General features: G+C 38.5%; 1 protein-coding gene across 2 annotated transcripts; it reads left to right on the top strand.

Moving 5' to 3' along the window:
* The first annotated feature begins 126 nt into the window (after positions 1 to 126).
* Positions 127 to 17,192, top strand: LOC310805987 (CREB-regulated transcription coactivator 1-like). 2 transcript variants are annotated; one of them, XM_083671908.1, is made up of 14 exons: positions 127 to 270; positions 1,445 to 1,561; positions 2,958 to 3,083; positions 3,487 to 3,548; positions 3,918 to 4,012; positions 4,392 to 4,477; positions 4,565 to 4,608; positions 5,008 to 5,231; positions 6,689 to 6,840; positions 7,275 to 7,505; positions 9,460 to 9,546; positions 11,716 to 11,802; positions 11,968 to 12,142; positions 12,384 to 17,192. In XM_083671908.1, the coding sequence occupies exons 1-14, from the start codon at positions 145 to 147 to the stop codon at positions 12,593 to 12,595; spliced, it is 1,824 nt and encodes a 607-aa protein (XP_083528034.1). In that variant the 5' UTR covers positions 127 to 144; the 3' UTR covers positions 12,596 to 17,192. The 2 variants fall into 2 exon arrangements, with proteins under 2 accessions (XP_083528034.1, XP_083528035.1); XM_083671909.1 differs by lacking the exon at positions 9,460 to 9,546.
* Positions 17,193 to 17,326: the final 134 nt, after the last annotated feature.

Here is a 17,326-nt window from a genome sequence, read left to right on the forward strand (position 1 = left end):
CATAGGCATAATGTGTTACCATACCAGAGGTGAAATACAAAAACATAAATACTTCAGCGCTACCTCTCAGGTACGTGCGTAATGACGACAACCTAGTGTATTGAAGCGTAGTGCGTAACGTTTCATTGAGAAGGAGAGCGAAAGATGGCGACCTCAAACAATCCTCGCAAATTTAGCGAGAAAATCGCTTTACATAATCAAAAACAGGCGGAGGAGACTGCAGCCTTCGAAGAAGTGATGAAGGACCTAAACAATACCAGAGCTGCGCGTGTAAGTATTTCGTTTCCTCCTGTAGGTGATGGCTAGCTAGCCAATCCTGTGCTCGCTAGCTAACGTAGCTAGCTATGTGTCGTTAGCTGCAACACCTTTTAATGACAAGTTGTTTTTCGCCAGCTGACAATAACATTAGAGTGCCCAATTGGCTCACGCAATAACAGCAACATATTCGAATTCTGATTATCAACATTGAATGGTTTTTCAATCATTGGCAGATTGATAATGATGTGCCCCGTGAACTGTCAATGTCTTTGTTGACGTTTGCTGATCACACAGGCAGCCATAGCTAGCTAGTAGTAATATGGTACCTTCTCGTTTCCTCATCATCAACATCAAACATAAACAGGTGCAATGATATCGCCGAGACAGCATACATTTTGTCTGGTAGCTGCAGTAACGTACCACTATATAATGCACCACCTATCACCTTTGCCAGCACGAAAAACATCAACAACTTTCCCTTTTGTATAGGCACCTTGTGTATAGGTTACGTTAGATGGCTAGTGGTTCATTACAGCTTGTAATGAGTCTGGTTGTGCCAAACTTCCATGTCTGTTCATTCATCCATCAAATCAGGTATTTGTTTAATGCATCATTCATGCAACTGCAATTCATTATTAAATCATATTGTGACCCCCCCCCCCCCCCCCCCCCCCCCATCACTCTCAGTGATTATTCCATGGAATAGCCTATATGGTGGTGATGAACGCCCTTGTTGTGAATATCAGAGAGCAATGGTTTTAGGAGTAGTGGTATATTATAATATAGGTGTAAACACTGTCAAGTTTTCAAGTGTTACATTTTTTAATCGTGTGGAAAGTGTTTTGAAACCATGACATGATTTGGCAGAACCATGGGTTCATCGTGTGAGGTTCTTTTTGCTCATCAGATTGACACTGCTCCCGATTGTGTCCACTGTAGAAGAAAAATACAACTGTATTGATTAATTGACGTAAGAAATTTAAGAGCCTGGTTCTGATATTTAGTTTTCTACCATATGCCAATTTTGATGTATCCCTATGTATCCATATTCTGCAATGTGGACTGTTTATCTTTATAGGCATAATATATATGTATAAATATATATATATCAATTCATTTTCTCAAAATCTTTCATGTATCAGTTTAATCATTCATTCATGCTTTCATGCATTTTTACTTTGCACAGTTGCAGTTACAGAAGACCCAGTATTTGCAACTAGGGCAGAATCGTGGACAGTACTATGGAGGCTCACTGCCCAATGTCAATCAGATTGGAAATAGCAACATTGACCTGCCTTTTCAGGTGAGCCCTCAGCTTCTCTATCAGTTGGTAAAACGTTGTTTTGACTTGCATCATTAGACAATTGAATCACGCCCTAAAATTGATCTTTGAAAGCTTACCTAGGTGATAGGCCAAGGTTTTTTTTTAATTTATTTTTTTAATACTGTTCATACTCAATGACCACGTTTACATGCATTAAACGTCACATGCATTACATTATTCCAATCTTATTCTGGTACTCAAGTATTCTTGTTAGAATATTTCCCACGTAAACACCTTATTCCAATAAGTGTGGAACCGTTAAGCCCTTATCCCGGTTACGAGAAAGTTGATTAAGTTATGTGGAATATGCTTCTATCAAACCGAATACTGAGGCATGTGAACACCTTATCCCGGTTTCTCCTCGTGTTGGAAAACTTCTGCGCATGTTCACTTTTGCAAAGAAAGTTTTCTCTCCACTCTGCATCTGTGAACTCCCTCATCACTACCCTTTCCCACCAATCTTGACTGCACCTTCGTCTATAGTCTCCGGAAGTTCGATGTGGCATAAACGACAAACACGCTGGTGAAGTGATTGCATCATTACCATGACAAAAGAATATCTGTAGATGAGCATCGCAGAGCTTATATTGGAATTTACATAGTAACTAGAAACATCGGCACCTTTGATGTTGAGCATGAAGATTTCAATCAGATATTTTCTTGCAACAGATTTTAAAAAATACGATTGAGCGTAAAAAGTTATTGTGAGAAGTTTGAGGAATAAAAAAACACAGATTAAAGCAAAGATGAGCATATTTTCTCTTATTTAGTGGCAAATGTCAGGCTTGGCAAGGCTTGTTCTTGTTAGCCAATTGTCATGTTTGCAGGAATATTTTGGCAGGCATGATATTTCTAGACACATGTAAATGGCGTATCCAGGTTATGCTCTCAACCATGTTAACTTGATCAATGTTTCTCTTTTTTATTTTATTATGGTGATCTTAAACCTGAAACCTCCACACAGCCATGGGTCTTGATTTTTAACAGTTAAAGATATTTCAGCAGTATTGAAGGCTTGTACTAGCCTGTAGCAACCTACTGTAGGCAAATTGTCAAAAATACCTTTACCAATGCACAGTAATAGAAGAAAGCCAACACAATGTATCAGGCACCCTCACGCCATCATCCTGAAATGTTTAAAAAATAAAAAAGAGTAACTAAAGCCACAAATGTAAATACATCATTGCTTTCTATATCATGGCTTTCCATTTTTGAAATACATTTACCAACTTGAGCATGAAAATGGTGACCCATAGCTTGGCCCATGCAAATTAATACATTTGCACCATTTATATCAATACATTTTGGTTGGTATTTTTTAGCATAATCCAGATTTCAACTTTCACACTTGATTGATGTGCTGTTTCCTCTACAGAATTCCGTGTTGGACACAAGTCGAACAACCAGACATCACGGGCTGGTGGACCGTGTTTACCGGGACCGGAACCGCCTCACCTCCCCCCACCGCCGGCCACTCTCTGTTGACAAACATGGCCGCCAGATATCCTTCCTCTGCTTTTTTCGGCTCATTTGACTGTAGAACAGAGCAATGTTTACAAAACTGTAACTATGCCATTGCTTGTTAAACTAAAAATATATTGAATTGTCCTTTGCTAGTTAGGGGCCTACCCTTTTCACTTCAGTGGATGAATTAATTTAGTTGACTTGGCCATTTCAAAAGTTTATTGTAATCCTCTTTTTTATGGTCCACTTAATACGTATTTACCTAGACATGGTAACAGTATTATAACATACCATAGTCAATACAGTCAAATAATTACTTCTATGTTCTTTTGGGATTCAATGTATCAAATACCAGAAAGTATCAGTTCCTTCTGAGACAGAGATCTTACATAATTAAATTAAAAATAACCAAAAAGTACTATCCCTTAACTGAGATTCACATTGACAGCTGCCCCTATGGTTCAGTGTACCTTTCACCCCCACCAGACACCAGTTGGAGGAGGTAAGTTGTTTGTTCTGACCTTTTCCCAAGCTGACAAATTACAGTTTGGAACAATTCCATTTCAAATTCAGATTTGCCCTGGACATGCAAAACCCATGTATATCAGGGGAGGGTGGAGGTAGAAATCGGAGGACGGACTCATCAAACACGTGTTTGATACCATTCCCCATTCCATTGCATGCATTACAATGAACCTGTCCTCCAAAGGGACTTTTTCAATTCAAATTGTTTGTCCAGGTCAACGCAGCAGGAATTAATTGATCCAGACTCTTGACAAATGACAAAGATGCCAGAGAGAAGCCATGAGAGTAGAAATACAGGACTCCAAAGATGTATTTTGCTAACCTTTCTTCACTCTAATACCCACAGGACAAATTCGGACTCAGCCTTACACCAGAGCGCCATGAATCCCATGCCACAGGATGCGTTTGCAGGGGGTTCACAAGAGCTCCAGCCTAAACGAGGTAATGGAAGATCAAGTTACATAGACTTGGAACAGCTTCTATTTATTTATGCATAATTCTATTTAATTAAGCATGATTCGATATTTGAGTATGAAACCATTAAGTTACTGTGCAGTTACATTGATCATTTGTGATAAAGAAGCAGGTTTTGTGGAAACATTTATTCTGTTTTTCAAAAGTTGTGGTGACATTTCGATTTGGTGCACTGATAATTGGGGCAGTATTCTGTAAAAAAGTTATTTTCTTTAAAGGAACCTAATTCCTCTGAGATTCAGTTTAAATTACTTAAAATGACACAGTACAGTATTTCCATTTCTCATACAGTGAACATGACATTGCAACCCCCTTTCTTTCTCTCTCTTATTCTTTCACCATTTAGTGCTGTTGCTAACTGTGCCTGGGACAGAGGAGTCTGAATCAGACACAGACAAGGACACACAAAAGCAGATGTGGGATAATAAAATGGTATTGAGGAAAATGGATAGATGTTGTTTTATTTCTGCGCATGCGCACAACTGACAATTTTATGCTGAGTTTGTGCTTTCTCTCTAGAATGACTCATCAAGACCCAAGTCCTGCGAAGTCCCTGGGATCAAGTGAGTACTTACTGTATATATTATACCGCCATGCAGTATGTGTGACTGGTTATTGAGGGCATTTTGTTGTAGATTGAGTACAATACCTATTTTTAAATTGCTATTTTCTCTATAATGAGACAGCATATTAATGTTTTTTTAGTGATTACCTGATTGATTAGTGTGATTGAGTATTGGCTCATTACTGAGAGGGGTCTCTTTGTGAGAAGGTATGACTGTCAAAGCATTAATGGAGGAAGGATGTCTTTTACCATATATCTTACGTTTTGTGTAAGATATTGCTATCTCAGGCATATTTGGAATTCAATCTCCTTATAAATGACTCAGAGAAGACCGGGCTTGTCTGTACGACTGATTTAGGAATGTTGTACCTACCCTTTCTTTCTCCCCCCTGTCTAGCATATTTCCATCACCAGATCAGGAAGTGAATACGTCTTTGCTCCCGGCCACACACAACACAGGCGGCTCCCTGCCTGACCTTACCAACATCCAGTTCCCCCCCCCACTGCCCACTCCGCTGGACCCTGAGGACACCATGGCCTTTCCTGTCCTCAGCACCTCCAACAGCACAGGCAACCTGACAACCAACCTCACCCACCTGGGCATCAGTGCTGCTAGCCACGGTAAGGACTACGCCGCCACAGCAACAGCTGTTTAGCCAAGTCATGGGCGAAATATGACCATGGATACACTGGAGCAGGCATAGTCATTCTGGCTCGCGGTAATATTTATTTTTTACATCTTCAGTTACAGACTACCAAATACAGCACAATGATGTGCTGCTTGTGTGCAACAGTGCAGATTGTGGGCAGCCACCAGTTTAATTAATAGGTAAAACATGACTATAAGACGCTCTATGACAACATTAAAATGTTACCTCATCTGTAAAATACATGCGACAGGCAGCACAAAATAACTGAGATTAGGCGCAAGACGAAATAGCAGAGAATTGACATGAATAGGCGCCATACGTGCTCTGGTGATTTCTACAGTGTCAGAGACAGTATATTTCATGGCTATGGTGTTGGACAGTAGGCCTATGAATTTGTTCTATTATGTAATTACATTTTGTTTATGAGAAGACCAAGCAAGCAGGCACACTTCCACTCATCAGGCTATTAAGTATGTTTGCTCTTCAATTGGGATGTTTCTACATCACTATTTGTTGTATGTGCTGTATTTGGAGTTGATTTCTATTAAAAGTATTGCGTGAGCAGACAAAACTACTTAATTGAGGTATGTCATGTTAATTTGCAGTTAACGTGGTATGGTGGCGGCTCTCTGTGATTGAATTCTGCCAATGTGGCTCCCGGGCAAAAATGTGTTGATGGATGTGATCACTGTTGATGGACATGACACCAGACTATTTCAGTACACTCCTGCTACCTAGCAAACCCCCTCTCACATACATTATATAGCATCATGTTTGAAGTGGAGCAGTGCTGAATGCAAGCTCACAGCAGACTGGAGTATGTTGAATCACAACTATTCTCTGTTGCCCATCCCTATTTCTCCCTGTAAAATATGTTGTTCAAAGAACATGCACAGATGGCTATTAGAAATATGCATGACTCTTTTTTTATTTTTATTTTTATATAAGTGTTCCTTTGTGAGTGTCTCTACTTAAAATGCAGAGATTGTGTAGGTTCCCTATGAGGAGGGACAAACATTTCAATGCTGTTTTTCCTGTAAACATGTCACTAAATGATTACTCATCACATTACAGACACGCCATCTGTCAAATTAAGGAAAGCTACACAGAGTTGTTTTTTCAATGTAAATTAAGATTGACAGTATTTTCCATGCTCAATGGCCAATGAGCCCTGAGTGTAACCTGTTTTATGTGTTTTTAATTGTCAAACTAAAGCATTCTTCATATTTTCTATTTTAGGTTTCAAACCTTGCATTGACAATCTATAATTAAAAATGGTACAGTTCACCAGAAAACCAGTGCATTGATATTAACAGATGTTTTTTGTTTTGAATTAAAAATGTGTTGCTGGTGGATCCATTTCCGTGGCTCGAATGAGTCATGTTGTATTTCATATGCATCATGGATATCTGTCTCGTGTCTCCACAGGGATCACTACCACCTCCCAGCCCACCATGACAGTAACGGCCCAGCGCAGGCAGCCCACTGTGGTCCCCCTCACCCTCAGCGCCGACCTCCAGCCACAGCAGTCCCCTCAGCAGCTCTCTCCCACCATGTCACCCCCTCTCAACATCACCCAGGTAAGCCACCCGCTGCTGGGACTACCCCCCACACCACACCTTCCTTGTTCAACAAAATCAAGTCAAGTTTTATTTCATTGAAGAAGAAAAGGTTAGAAAAGGATGTCGTTTTTATCTTTATGTGATCTCATGACACAAACAAGATGTAATATAAGGTAGGATGGTTCATTTAGGAACCACTGAAGTAACCTTTTAGTCTGTTTTGATGACTCTCTAAAACCCAATCTTTCTGAGAACTTATGAGGTGGTATTTTCTCATACATGACTATCTGTGTAAAAGGTGTACAAACCAGTCATTAATGTAAGATTATACCTAAAATTGTTTTGTGGTAACACATGCTAAAGTAACCTGACAGATACCAATTTCTCCTGGCTACAAATCTCCCTGCCAACCATTGTTAATAAAGATTCCCTTCCTTTGTCAATATCACCAGGTAGTGTCAATGGAAGCCTTGACTCTGGAGCAGCAGCTTCTCCAGTACCCTTTTTTCTGCCAGCTGACACCTCAGGCCCAGGCCCAGGTGCTCGGTGACCTGCAGAGGCAGCAGCAGCAGATACTGCCCCAGGGCATCAGGCTGATTACTTTGCCCCCCCTGGTCACCACAGCCACCCACTCTTCCTCTGACAGCCAGATCCAGACCACAGCTAGCATCAACATCAACTCGGTGAGTAGCTGCTCCTGTAGATGGATTACATGGGCACATTTGGAAAACCCTCATACAAGGGGTAAAACATTTAAATGCTGCAATGGACAGGGTGGCATACCCCTTGGCTTTGCAAATGTTATGACAAGACGTCCCAGATGCACATTGCTTTTTTGTTATTGTTTATGGTATTGGTGTGAGATGGTCTGCAAGCAATACCTCGTGGTTTTTGGACAGCTCTCAGGCAATTATTTAAGTCTTAACAATTACCTTTGTCACTGCCATTTATTTGTTGCCTTGAAACAAATTATTCCATTATTCTTCCGGACATTGATCCTGTTGATCAATAAGCAAGATCGGAAGATATCTCATTGATGGAGCTATCGCTGCCTACCATAGATACAGTTTTGTTTGGATGACTACGGGTCAAAGATGGCATCCCATATGAGACATACAGGTGTATATAGCCTAGTGTCATAGGACTGTTCAATACAAACCTGCCCTAGAAAATGAAAATGAAATTCCAGGCCTGAGCTGCAGTCCTTGGACATAAGTGGTAGTTAAACTTGAAAGCAATTGTGTGGGTATATTTTGTCATTTTGTGTGATTTCTCTACACAAGCCTCTTATTTTAAATAAGTATGAACAAAGTGTTTGACTGAGAGACTAGGTAGTATACTGTGTCTTAACTGTTGATACCTACCGTTCAGTGAGAAGCTGTTCAGAATGCTTCACTTGTTTTGTGAACACTTGTCTTGTTTGGATGCTGGTTCACATTTCTTTTGCATCCTTTGTTTCCTTGGACTGAACTGTTCTTTGTCAGTAGAAAGCAGGGTTGGTGTCAATTCCATTATTATACAGTATATATTACATACATATTCCAAAATTGATAACCTCCCGATAAATTCCATAAATTCAAATTAAGGATCAAATCTTTCATAGTCAATAAATTATTTTCCATTCCAAATGTAAATATGCTTCCTCATCAATGCTCATTCGAGACCAATGCAGTCCCCTTAATTTTCTTGTGTCCCTCAGTCCCATAGGCAGATTGCACAAAGACTTAATTCATTTTGCAGAAACTGATCTAAATTAAACTAAATGGAAAGTTATATGACTGTAATCCCATTGCTGTGTGACATTTTGGGTAACACTTGGGTAATGCTTAAGTATAAGCATTATTATTAGGCATTATTATAGCTTTTATTTTTTTCACAAGTAGCTAATTGGGCCATTAATAGGTATTACTAGCCATGTATTAGGCCTTTATTCAGTGTTTTCTTATTCTCATGTAGTAGCTGGCCAGTTAGATTTGATTTCAGCAACCCTCCAATCACCGGCTCACATCCAGCGATTGAACCAGCGACCTTGCAGTTCCTGGCTAGCCTCCCTAACTCCAAGGCCAATCTTGCCACCAATCAGATTGTTGTGTGGGTGTGTGTGGGGCGTATCTTGAGGGGCTGGCTAGAAAGCAAACACTTATAGTGCCTAATGTGTTTACAAAAATAAAGTGTTACTGCATTTTGTACCACCAACAATCTTAGACAACCCAAATTGAACCTTTATGTTGGATACATCCCCTTCAAAGTGATATTGCATTAGTGCAAATGGGGAGATTTTGTAGATTTCGCCCATCAGTCTTACATGTAGGCGGTATATTGCCTCTCTCACAGCAATGAGAATGCTGTGTTTTCTCGCACAGGGGTCTGGCCTTGGAATTCCTGACCTGTATCTATTGCAATTAAACTCCAATTCCATATTTGCACAATTCTTGAATTTCCAGTTCCTGACAAATGATCAACTTCATGAGTAAATTCAGGAATTGTTCCATGAATTTCAATTGAAATTGACCCCAATCCTGGTAGACAGAAATGGTTTACTACAGCTGAGACAGAGCCCAGCCCTTGGCAGCTTTTTCTGACTATTCTGTGACTGTAATGGAGCTCTGTACTGGCTAACCCTCTTCCATTCAACAGTACCGCAATCAGACTGGCTCTCCTGCCAATCAGTCTCCAACCTCCCCAGTCTCCAATCAAGGCTTCTCCCCCGGCGGCTCGCCTCAAGTAAGGGCGGAACTACCAAGCTGCTTTTTTGGGGGAGGGGTTTGCGCAGGGAACTGGCTGTCAATCGGTTCAACTGCTGCTCATCCCAGCCTACTGTTCCATTCATGATGTCAGCAATTGCCCCCCCACCCCCTCTGCTCTTGACCACTGCTCACTGTCTGCATATATCACCTTAGGTCTTTAAGCAAAGTTTGCATTGCAGCTTTTTGTTTTTATTGTGCTTTGACCAGGCAGTATGCAGCACAACTTGGGGACAAATGAGGACAACAAGGAAAGGAAACAGTTGATTTAATATTGGATTGTTTCTGATATTACTTTTGGACAGTCCAGAATAGGTCGTAGTCCCCTGGTGCTTGTGGTTTGTTCAAAGGGGATAGGGCTTATCGTGTTTATTGTAAGGATGCATGGTATAGGCCAGGGATGGGCAACTTTGATGCTGGTGGGGGCTGATGTTCTCACTATCAAGGGGCCGCAATGCACACACACACACACACACACACACACACACACAAAGTTAACCCATGCATGCATTTATACTAATCTCTCATCAACAATTGTATTATACCAGTAATAATCAACATACTCACTTTCTTAATGTGGAGAGGGGAGACCTTAACATAATCTCACAATACAATATAAGGGGTAATCTGTAATTGGTATATCAATGTTTTTGACTTTTAAATTAATGATAAATAGCCATTGATTCTTGAAGAATATAACTTAGAAATGCCTCATGAGTTCAACTGTCTTACCCCATCAGAACCCAAAATGATAGTAATCACAGGACTGATGTAGTTCACCTCCTTATTAATGATAACGTATTATGTAGGCCTATGCATAACTAGCATTTTCTTTCAGTAGTTATAGTCAAGATGTGTAATTACAATGGGCCAAACCTGAAAATGTAATTTCTTCACAAATGTCTTTCTGTTATTTATCTTCACAAATGGTTTAAAAAGATGTGATTCTGTACGATATCATAGGGGGGCACCATTTATTCCACCTTTTTGTTTGACTAGAGGCCGCTGGAAAAATGGTGCATAAATATCGGGTAGGGATTCGCTTATCTTGGAAATCTATTGGACTACACCCACATTTTGGTCAAACCCCTCCTCCTCAAACTCGTATTTGTCATGTTATCAAGTTAGGATACGCGGTGGGGAGATGGAATCTGGGCATGGCTGATTTTGCGCAAATTCAGTTAAGTGCACATAACTGGAGTTAGGATTACCAGTATTTTTGACAGATTAAAAAAAGCCTTTATTCATTCTGAGCAAATAATATAATAATAGTAAATTCCACTCAACTAAAATAGTTTTTGATACCATATAATATCTGTATTGGTAAGAAATATTGGTAGAAAATGTTTCCACATCTGTCATTTTGGCCAAGGTGTGTAAAAGTACTAGGAACTTGTAAATAAAGAAGTTAGAGACTCAAACACACTGGTATTCTTATCAAAACACCATCATTTACTGTCTCAGTCAACAGACTTTCATCAGGGTTTTGGCAAACATTTTGGTTATTGGTATTTGACCACAATTTCCATATTGGTTCATCCATTTGTCATCAATCTTCCCTGATAAATAGCTTATGCATTTCCTGATTTTTATTCGATTTTAATCTAAATGTTTATGAATTCAAGTGCAATTCTTTAATTGTGTTGTTTGATTTGAAGTTATTGCTGTACCAATAAGCTTGCTTGAAGTTTCAGCTCCATCAAAAACATTTATGTTGAAGTGGCTCTTATGAATTATGTCATTTATAGTAAATGTTCTAAACATGAAAAGGTGCAAGGATATTGCATAAGAAAGTATTTATGCTTCCTGCATTGTTCTTTAATGCAACTTCCATTCCTAGTAGTGCTTTTGTGTAAGATGGTTATGTTTGTGCTGTCATGAAAAGCCATTTGCTACAATGCTTAAACTGTCTTGCTTCTGATATGCCTGCCTGTGCTTTTCTTGTCCCATATCGCTGCTGTAATTGTCCTTTGTAAGATCAGATAACTCTGAAAATGTTAAATATGTTAAAACATAAATTCTATGAATTGTCAGACAAGCTGTAAAAAAATCAATTTCAGTTGCTGTTTTAGTTAACTCGAAACCCTTTTTGTAAAAGTTGATCGCTGGCCAAATATAATTGTTAATTGCTCTTTGCTTTGCCTTGCAGCACATTCCAGTGGTGGGCAGTATCTTTGGGGATTCATTCTATGACCAGCAGCTGACATCCAGACAGACAAACGCTCTCTCCCACCAGGTGACACAATCCACACCACGCAAAGTTTTAAAATATATCCATATAACACATTATATTACCACATTATCCACTTAAAGAAGGGTTACATTAAATTAGGAATACATTAAGGGCACTTCTTTACTCTGTGCATGTGAATGTTTTCTTTCTCCCTTGTCTGCTGCCCAGCTTGAGCAGTTCAACATGATTGAGAACCCCATCAGTTCCAATAGCCTTTACAGCCAGTGTTCCACCCTCAACTACACCCAAGCAGCCATGATGGGCCTTACTGGGAGCAGCCTGCAAGACTCCCAGCAGATAGGCTACAGTAGCCATGGCAACATCCCCAACATCATCCTCACAGGTACAAATTAGCCACTCATGTAATTCAACTAGGCCTGGCACACCTATTCCAGTTTTCAGTGAATAGGTGTCTTATTTTAAAGTATTTATCAAAATCTTTTAAGCAAGTGGATTTTAAAAAAAATATATAATTTTGGAACAGTATTTTTTGGGTGATTTTCTCTTGTTACAGATTCTTCAATTAAACATTTTTGGTGGTTATCTAAGAGTTGCTTTGATTTAACTAATGTACAATGTTTTAGTCACAGGAGAGTCTCCGCCCAGCCTCTCCAAGGAGCTGACCAACTCGCTGGCTGGTGTCGGAGACGTCAGCTTTGATGCAGACTCTCAGTTCCCTTTGGATGAGTTGAAGATTGATCCACTCACCCTTGATGGACTGCACATGCTCAATGACCCCGACATGGTCCTCACTGACCCTGCTACAGAGGACACGTTCAGGATGGACAGGCTGTAATGTTGAATGCTGACTGTGGCCAAGAAAAAAATAACCTGGGAAACAAGGGAATCAAAGGTGGCGGGGTGGGGCTGAATCATCTCCCCAGTTGCATGGCCATTCAGCTATCCAACCTTGCCCTCACTCTCAAGTCCTTTGAAACAATGTGCCACCAGAAACCATTGGGGTAAAGGACATGCAATGGCTTGTTTGGTTGTGGAATGGCATTGCTGTCATTTTCAGTGAGATTGTTGGTTGCTCAGCGCTTTTGCTAGCCTGCTGCATTTACTATACAACATTACTTGCCATATGTATGCCCATAAAGTCACATGTGACAACTTTTTATTTAATTTCTGCTTTGGTTTTTCTTTTGATTTTATTTATTGTTTTAATTTGTTGTGGCAAAAAGCCACAAGAAAGTGGGGTACACCATGCATATTTTTAATGATGTGTAAAGTATTATGTGAAAATGCCACAGCCAAGTTGTTTCTACCCTAAATTCTAATTAACTGTCTTTCCCAAGGTACCATAACGGCTTTATACTTCACACTCAAAGCTTTATTTTTATTGACAACCAAATGTTTATATATTTGTCATGTGTATGTTGGATTGATATGTTCACTGTTTTTGTATGTTTATTTATTGAAGTATTTATTTATTCAGTTAGTCATTTTTTATGTTGCATTTCACAATTTAAGTTTGATGCCAAAATTGCGCCCTGCTGTAGTCGTATTGTGCAAACTGCACTGATGTGATTTGTGTCTATTTATTCATTTGTAACGTGCATATTTACATATTTATGTATTTATTAAGCTACTTGGTTAAAATTAAGGAGTGCAAATCCTCCCCATATTTGCTCATAAGCTCTTAAGTATGTCAATTGATAAGACATCACACTAGATATAGTAAGATGCGGCTACTTCATCAAATAGCATCTGTAAATGTCCGTTTCTGTCACTTACATGGGCCAGAAATCATTAGATTTTGTCTTGTGCCAAAACTATTTTGTTAGGTTTGCATTTTTAACACAAAAGTTAGTTTAGTTTAAAACATTTAGTTGCTTTCCAGGTTTAGCTAATGCTCCATTGAAAATACAGTAGATAAATTCCTTGAATTAGATATTTATATTTCTCCACTGCTCATTGATAATGAATTTTCAGATTGACTGCCAATCTCCTAGGTTTGGAAAAGGACAAAAACACTTCCCCCAAAAAACAGAGAGGTATAAACGTTTCAGAAACCTATTGAACTTGTCACTGTGAGATCACCTGATTTTGCCTTATATGAGTATTATACTGTTTTTAAGTGTCTAACTAATGTGACAATGTATTTTCGTAACTTCTCGTAACATTTTCTTGTATTTAAGAGGAACTTTAACTCCTAGTCAGTGACAATATTTGTGGTTATGTAGTGTAAGGTTGGATAAATCAATGTACTGTATTTTGTACTGGTACACTTTCTAGCCAAATTCTTTAATGTTTTTTAAAAAAGCAAATGTTGGGTTCAAAGTATTTGTGATGGAGAGTGCAAATATGGGGAGGCTTTCTGCTCCTTGAAGGGAAACTCTAAACAAAAACACAAATTAAACGATTTTGTGATCCTTACTGCAGACAATTGTGGTAGACAATTGTGACACCATAATGATGTTACTCAGTGTGAGTATTATTAGGTTTATCCCTCAGGATAAAGCTGCATTCACATTACATAATAACCGCCATGAATTCCTTGATCAGGAATTTTTAAATTGTGTAGTGTGTAGGCAGCTTAAGGGCTTGAGGAGAACTTGCTGAATCATTCCATTTTGAACACAAAGCAGAAGTAGTCACGAAGAATGTTCACTTACAAAAATGGATGAAGCAATTGGCCATGCAATCCTTTTGTAGACCCCAAATTCTTAAATACTTTTTTTTTAGCAGTTTTTCCCCTCTGCTTCATGTAATTGAGCAAAATGATCTTAGTTTGTTGTATCTAATACAAATTTGATGGACGTAAGTGACTACTAGATTATGAAATTGACCTTTGCTTGATAGGATGTTGTCATACTCATGAAGTGTCCACCACTTATCCATTCAGTCAGGGACACAATATCAAACTTTTGTTTTTTGGGCAGAGTACTTGTTGAATTTTTATAGCTGTTTGGGATCATGTTTCTAGTGTACAATGTATTGTATATACAGAAAACATAAATACGTTGCTCAATTACTTACCTAAATCCCTTTGCGGTAAGAGACATATTGTCCCAAATATATTGTTTAGCAAAAAGGAATCACAGTTGGTTTACTTCAGACCTTAAAGTTCAAGAACCATCTCTAATGTCATTTTTGACATTACGTTTACATGTCCATGTTTTAATTTCTTCTTCTTGACATACTTGTCCGTCACTGATTTGTTTTGTTTGCTTCAAATAGATTTGTGATTCCTATGCAAATTAGTTAAATCAAACCATTGCAACACTAGAATATAGATATCTAACATAAAGATTATTATACAATTTATTCGTAAATATTTATTACAAAAGATTAACACTTTTTTGAGCCAAACTCCAATGCATAAAAAGTATGCTATTATATTGCAATCAACACCATTCAGATTCATTATCTGCCAACAAATGAAATATTTGTTGCTTCAGCTCACTTTTGTTAGTTTGAACATGTTAAAAAATGCACATTGTGATATATCCTGTAAATAAGCTATAGTAACAAAAATGACTGCATGACAAAAATGAAAATGAGAGAAAGCCTTCATTCAAATCATCCTCTTCATGCAAAAGATAGTAAATACCCAGTCAAAAGGGGATGCATGTGTTGGTTACGCTTAATGATTTACTGAAACAGTTTACTTTTCAGATTACTGTGTTACCTCCATCTCTGCATAATGCTAGTTAATGCTGAAATAAGAATGTATTTGTGTGACAATGTCTTGGATTTTGTCTATTACAACGAATGACGTAAACCTCTTTGAGTCCAATTTTGCACCAAAGAGACTCTGTTGTCCCACTCCCCACTCCCCATCAGATGAATTGGCTGTTGCTTGCATCTGCACTCAGTTCTCATCTTCAACTGTAGCATCCCATTGTGTGTGTGTCCAAATGGCAGTTGCTCTTGCAATGAAAAGCTGCATAACGCCCCCCCTCCCCCACGACAGCTGCCAGCTTTCCAGTACTATATGATCTGGCAAAGGTAATGGAAACCGGTTCTCTTTGCTGAAAAAAAGAATTGCTATTGCACTAATTGTTGACAAACCTTGACTTAAACCATCTGTCGTAAAGCCTACTTTAGACAGTCATTTGTGTGATATAATGGATGTTATAAGCAGTCCTAATTGCAGATGTTTGTATATGGAGAATGAAGGTCTTTGATAACACTGTCATCTTGCTTGCAGGGGTATGCAAACTAACCATGGCTAGCTCATTAGCTAGTTAACTTGCTAGCTTGCCTAAATTTAGGCCTGTGTGACAACATTTATTAGGATTGTGTATGACATCTGTTATATCATGTTTATGACAGTTTAAAGTGTTACTATATTGTCTTTATAGTATTCTGTATTCTGCTAGTTGCTTTGCACTTTATTTGTGACTTTGTGTCTTGGGAACAGGGACTGTTTAGCCCTATGTGAATGCTGACTGTTTTACCCCAGTTTTAATCTTCAGAGATATTTGTATGTTTGAAGAAAGTACTCTCTGCTCTTCTCTTTTGTAAAGTCTACTGTTATTCTTGATCTGACTTTGAAACATATTCCTTATTTTTGGAATGCAAAACCAGAAAGGGCTTATTTCAATGCAGCTTGTTTTCCCATTATGTTGGAAAGGAGTCGCACTCAGAATGTATGCTTATTTGTCAACAGTTTTCCCATAGTGCTCTGCATGTGCATGGAAAATGTCATGCAACCAAATAAGTTGATGTTGACTCCTGTATTGACAGGCGTATCTAATAAGTGAAGTCAACATGAGGGATGTGGCATTTGTGCATTTGTCTTGACTATCACTAAACATATGGCCACTGCTAGAGTACTTACCACCATAAATTAGAGCCACAACTAATGTGGAAAACATTAGGTGAAAACAAAGACATTTTCACTCAAGTGACTGATAGCGAGAAGTCTATTTTTAGTCCCATAAGTTAAAAGGATTATTATGAACTTTTCTCGATGCTCCTCTAAAATTAACCTTTAACAGTAACAGCTGAAATTGGGTTCCTTGAAACTTTTCTTTCAGCAAGTATTTCCAACTGTACAATTAGTAATGCAAAGAAATCATTTGTTGCAGGAATTTCTGTTCAGCTTGAAGTGGGAATCGCATTATATGGAACCATTGTCCTGTAAATCATAGTATGAGATGTGTAGTAATTATTTGTTAATATGTGAAAAATCCTCATGTGATACATTCGTTTGTAAGATAAAATGTCAATGAAATTGAATGTGGGAGGCAACTTTTCTCTGTACATAGTCTCGATTTTCAGAATATATCAATTAAAACTGTCCAATGTCGTTTTACAACACCAACACCAAGGTGTACTAAATGTGGACATGCATGATGTTTGAACTATATATATCATATTGTCCTTGTTATGTTATTTATATTTTGTAATCTGTATTTCTGTATGTGTTTTTAAAAGATTATTTTGAATATCTGTGCATGCTCGTGATTTCAGTCCCAAACATGTCAGTATTCAAAGCACATCCTCCTCACAACTACACCGATACAACAACATTCTCTCTGTAAAGTAGGAAGAAAAGTTTAATTTTGTCATCACA

This window comes from Argentina silus, assembly GCF_951799395.1.
Source record: "Argentina silus genome assembly, chromosome: 6".
Classification (NCBI taxonomy): Eukaryota; Metazoa; Chordata; class Actinopteri; order Argentiniformes; family Argentinidae; genus Argentina; species Argentina silus.

Coding starts and splice junctions, on each gene's coding strand:
- LOC310805987 (XM_083671908.1), top strand. CDS start 145: ATGGCGACCTCAAACAATCCTCGCAAATTTAGCGAGAAAATCGCTTTA. Junction 3,549..3,917: donor CCAGACACCAGTTGGAGGAG/GTAAGTTGTTTG, acceptor TAATACCCACAG/GACAAATTCGGACTCAGCCT. Junction 5,232..6,688: donor CATCAGTGCTGCTAGCCACG/GTAAGGACTACG, acceptor GTGTCTCCACAG/GGATCACTACCACCTCCCAG.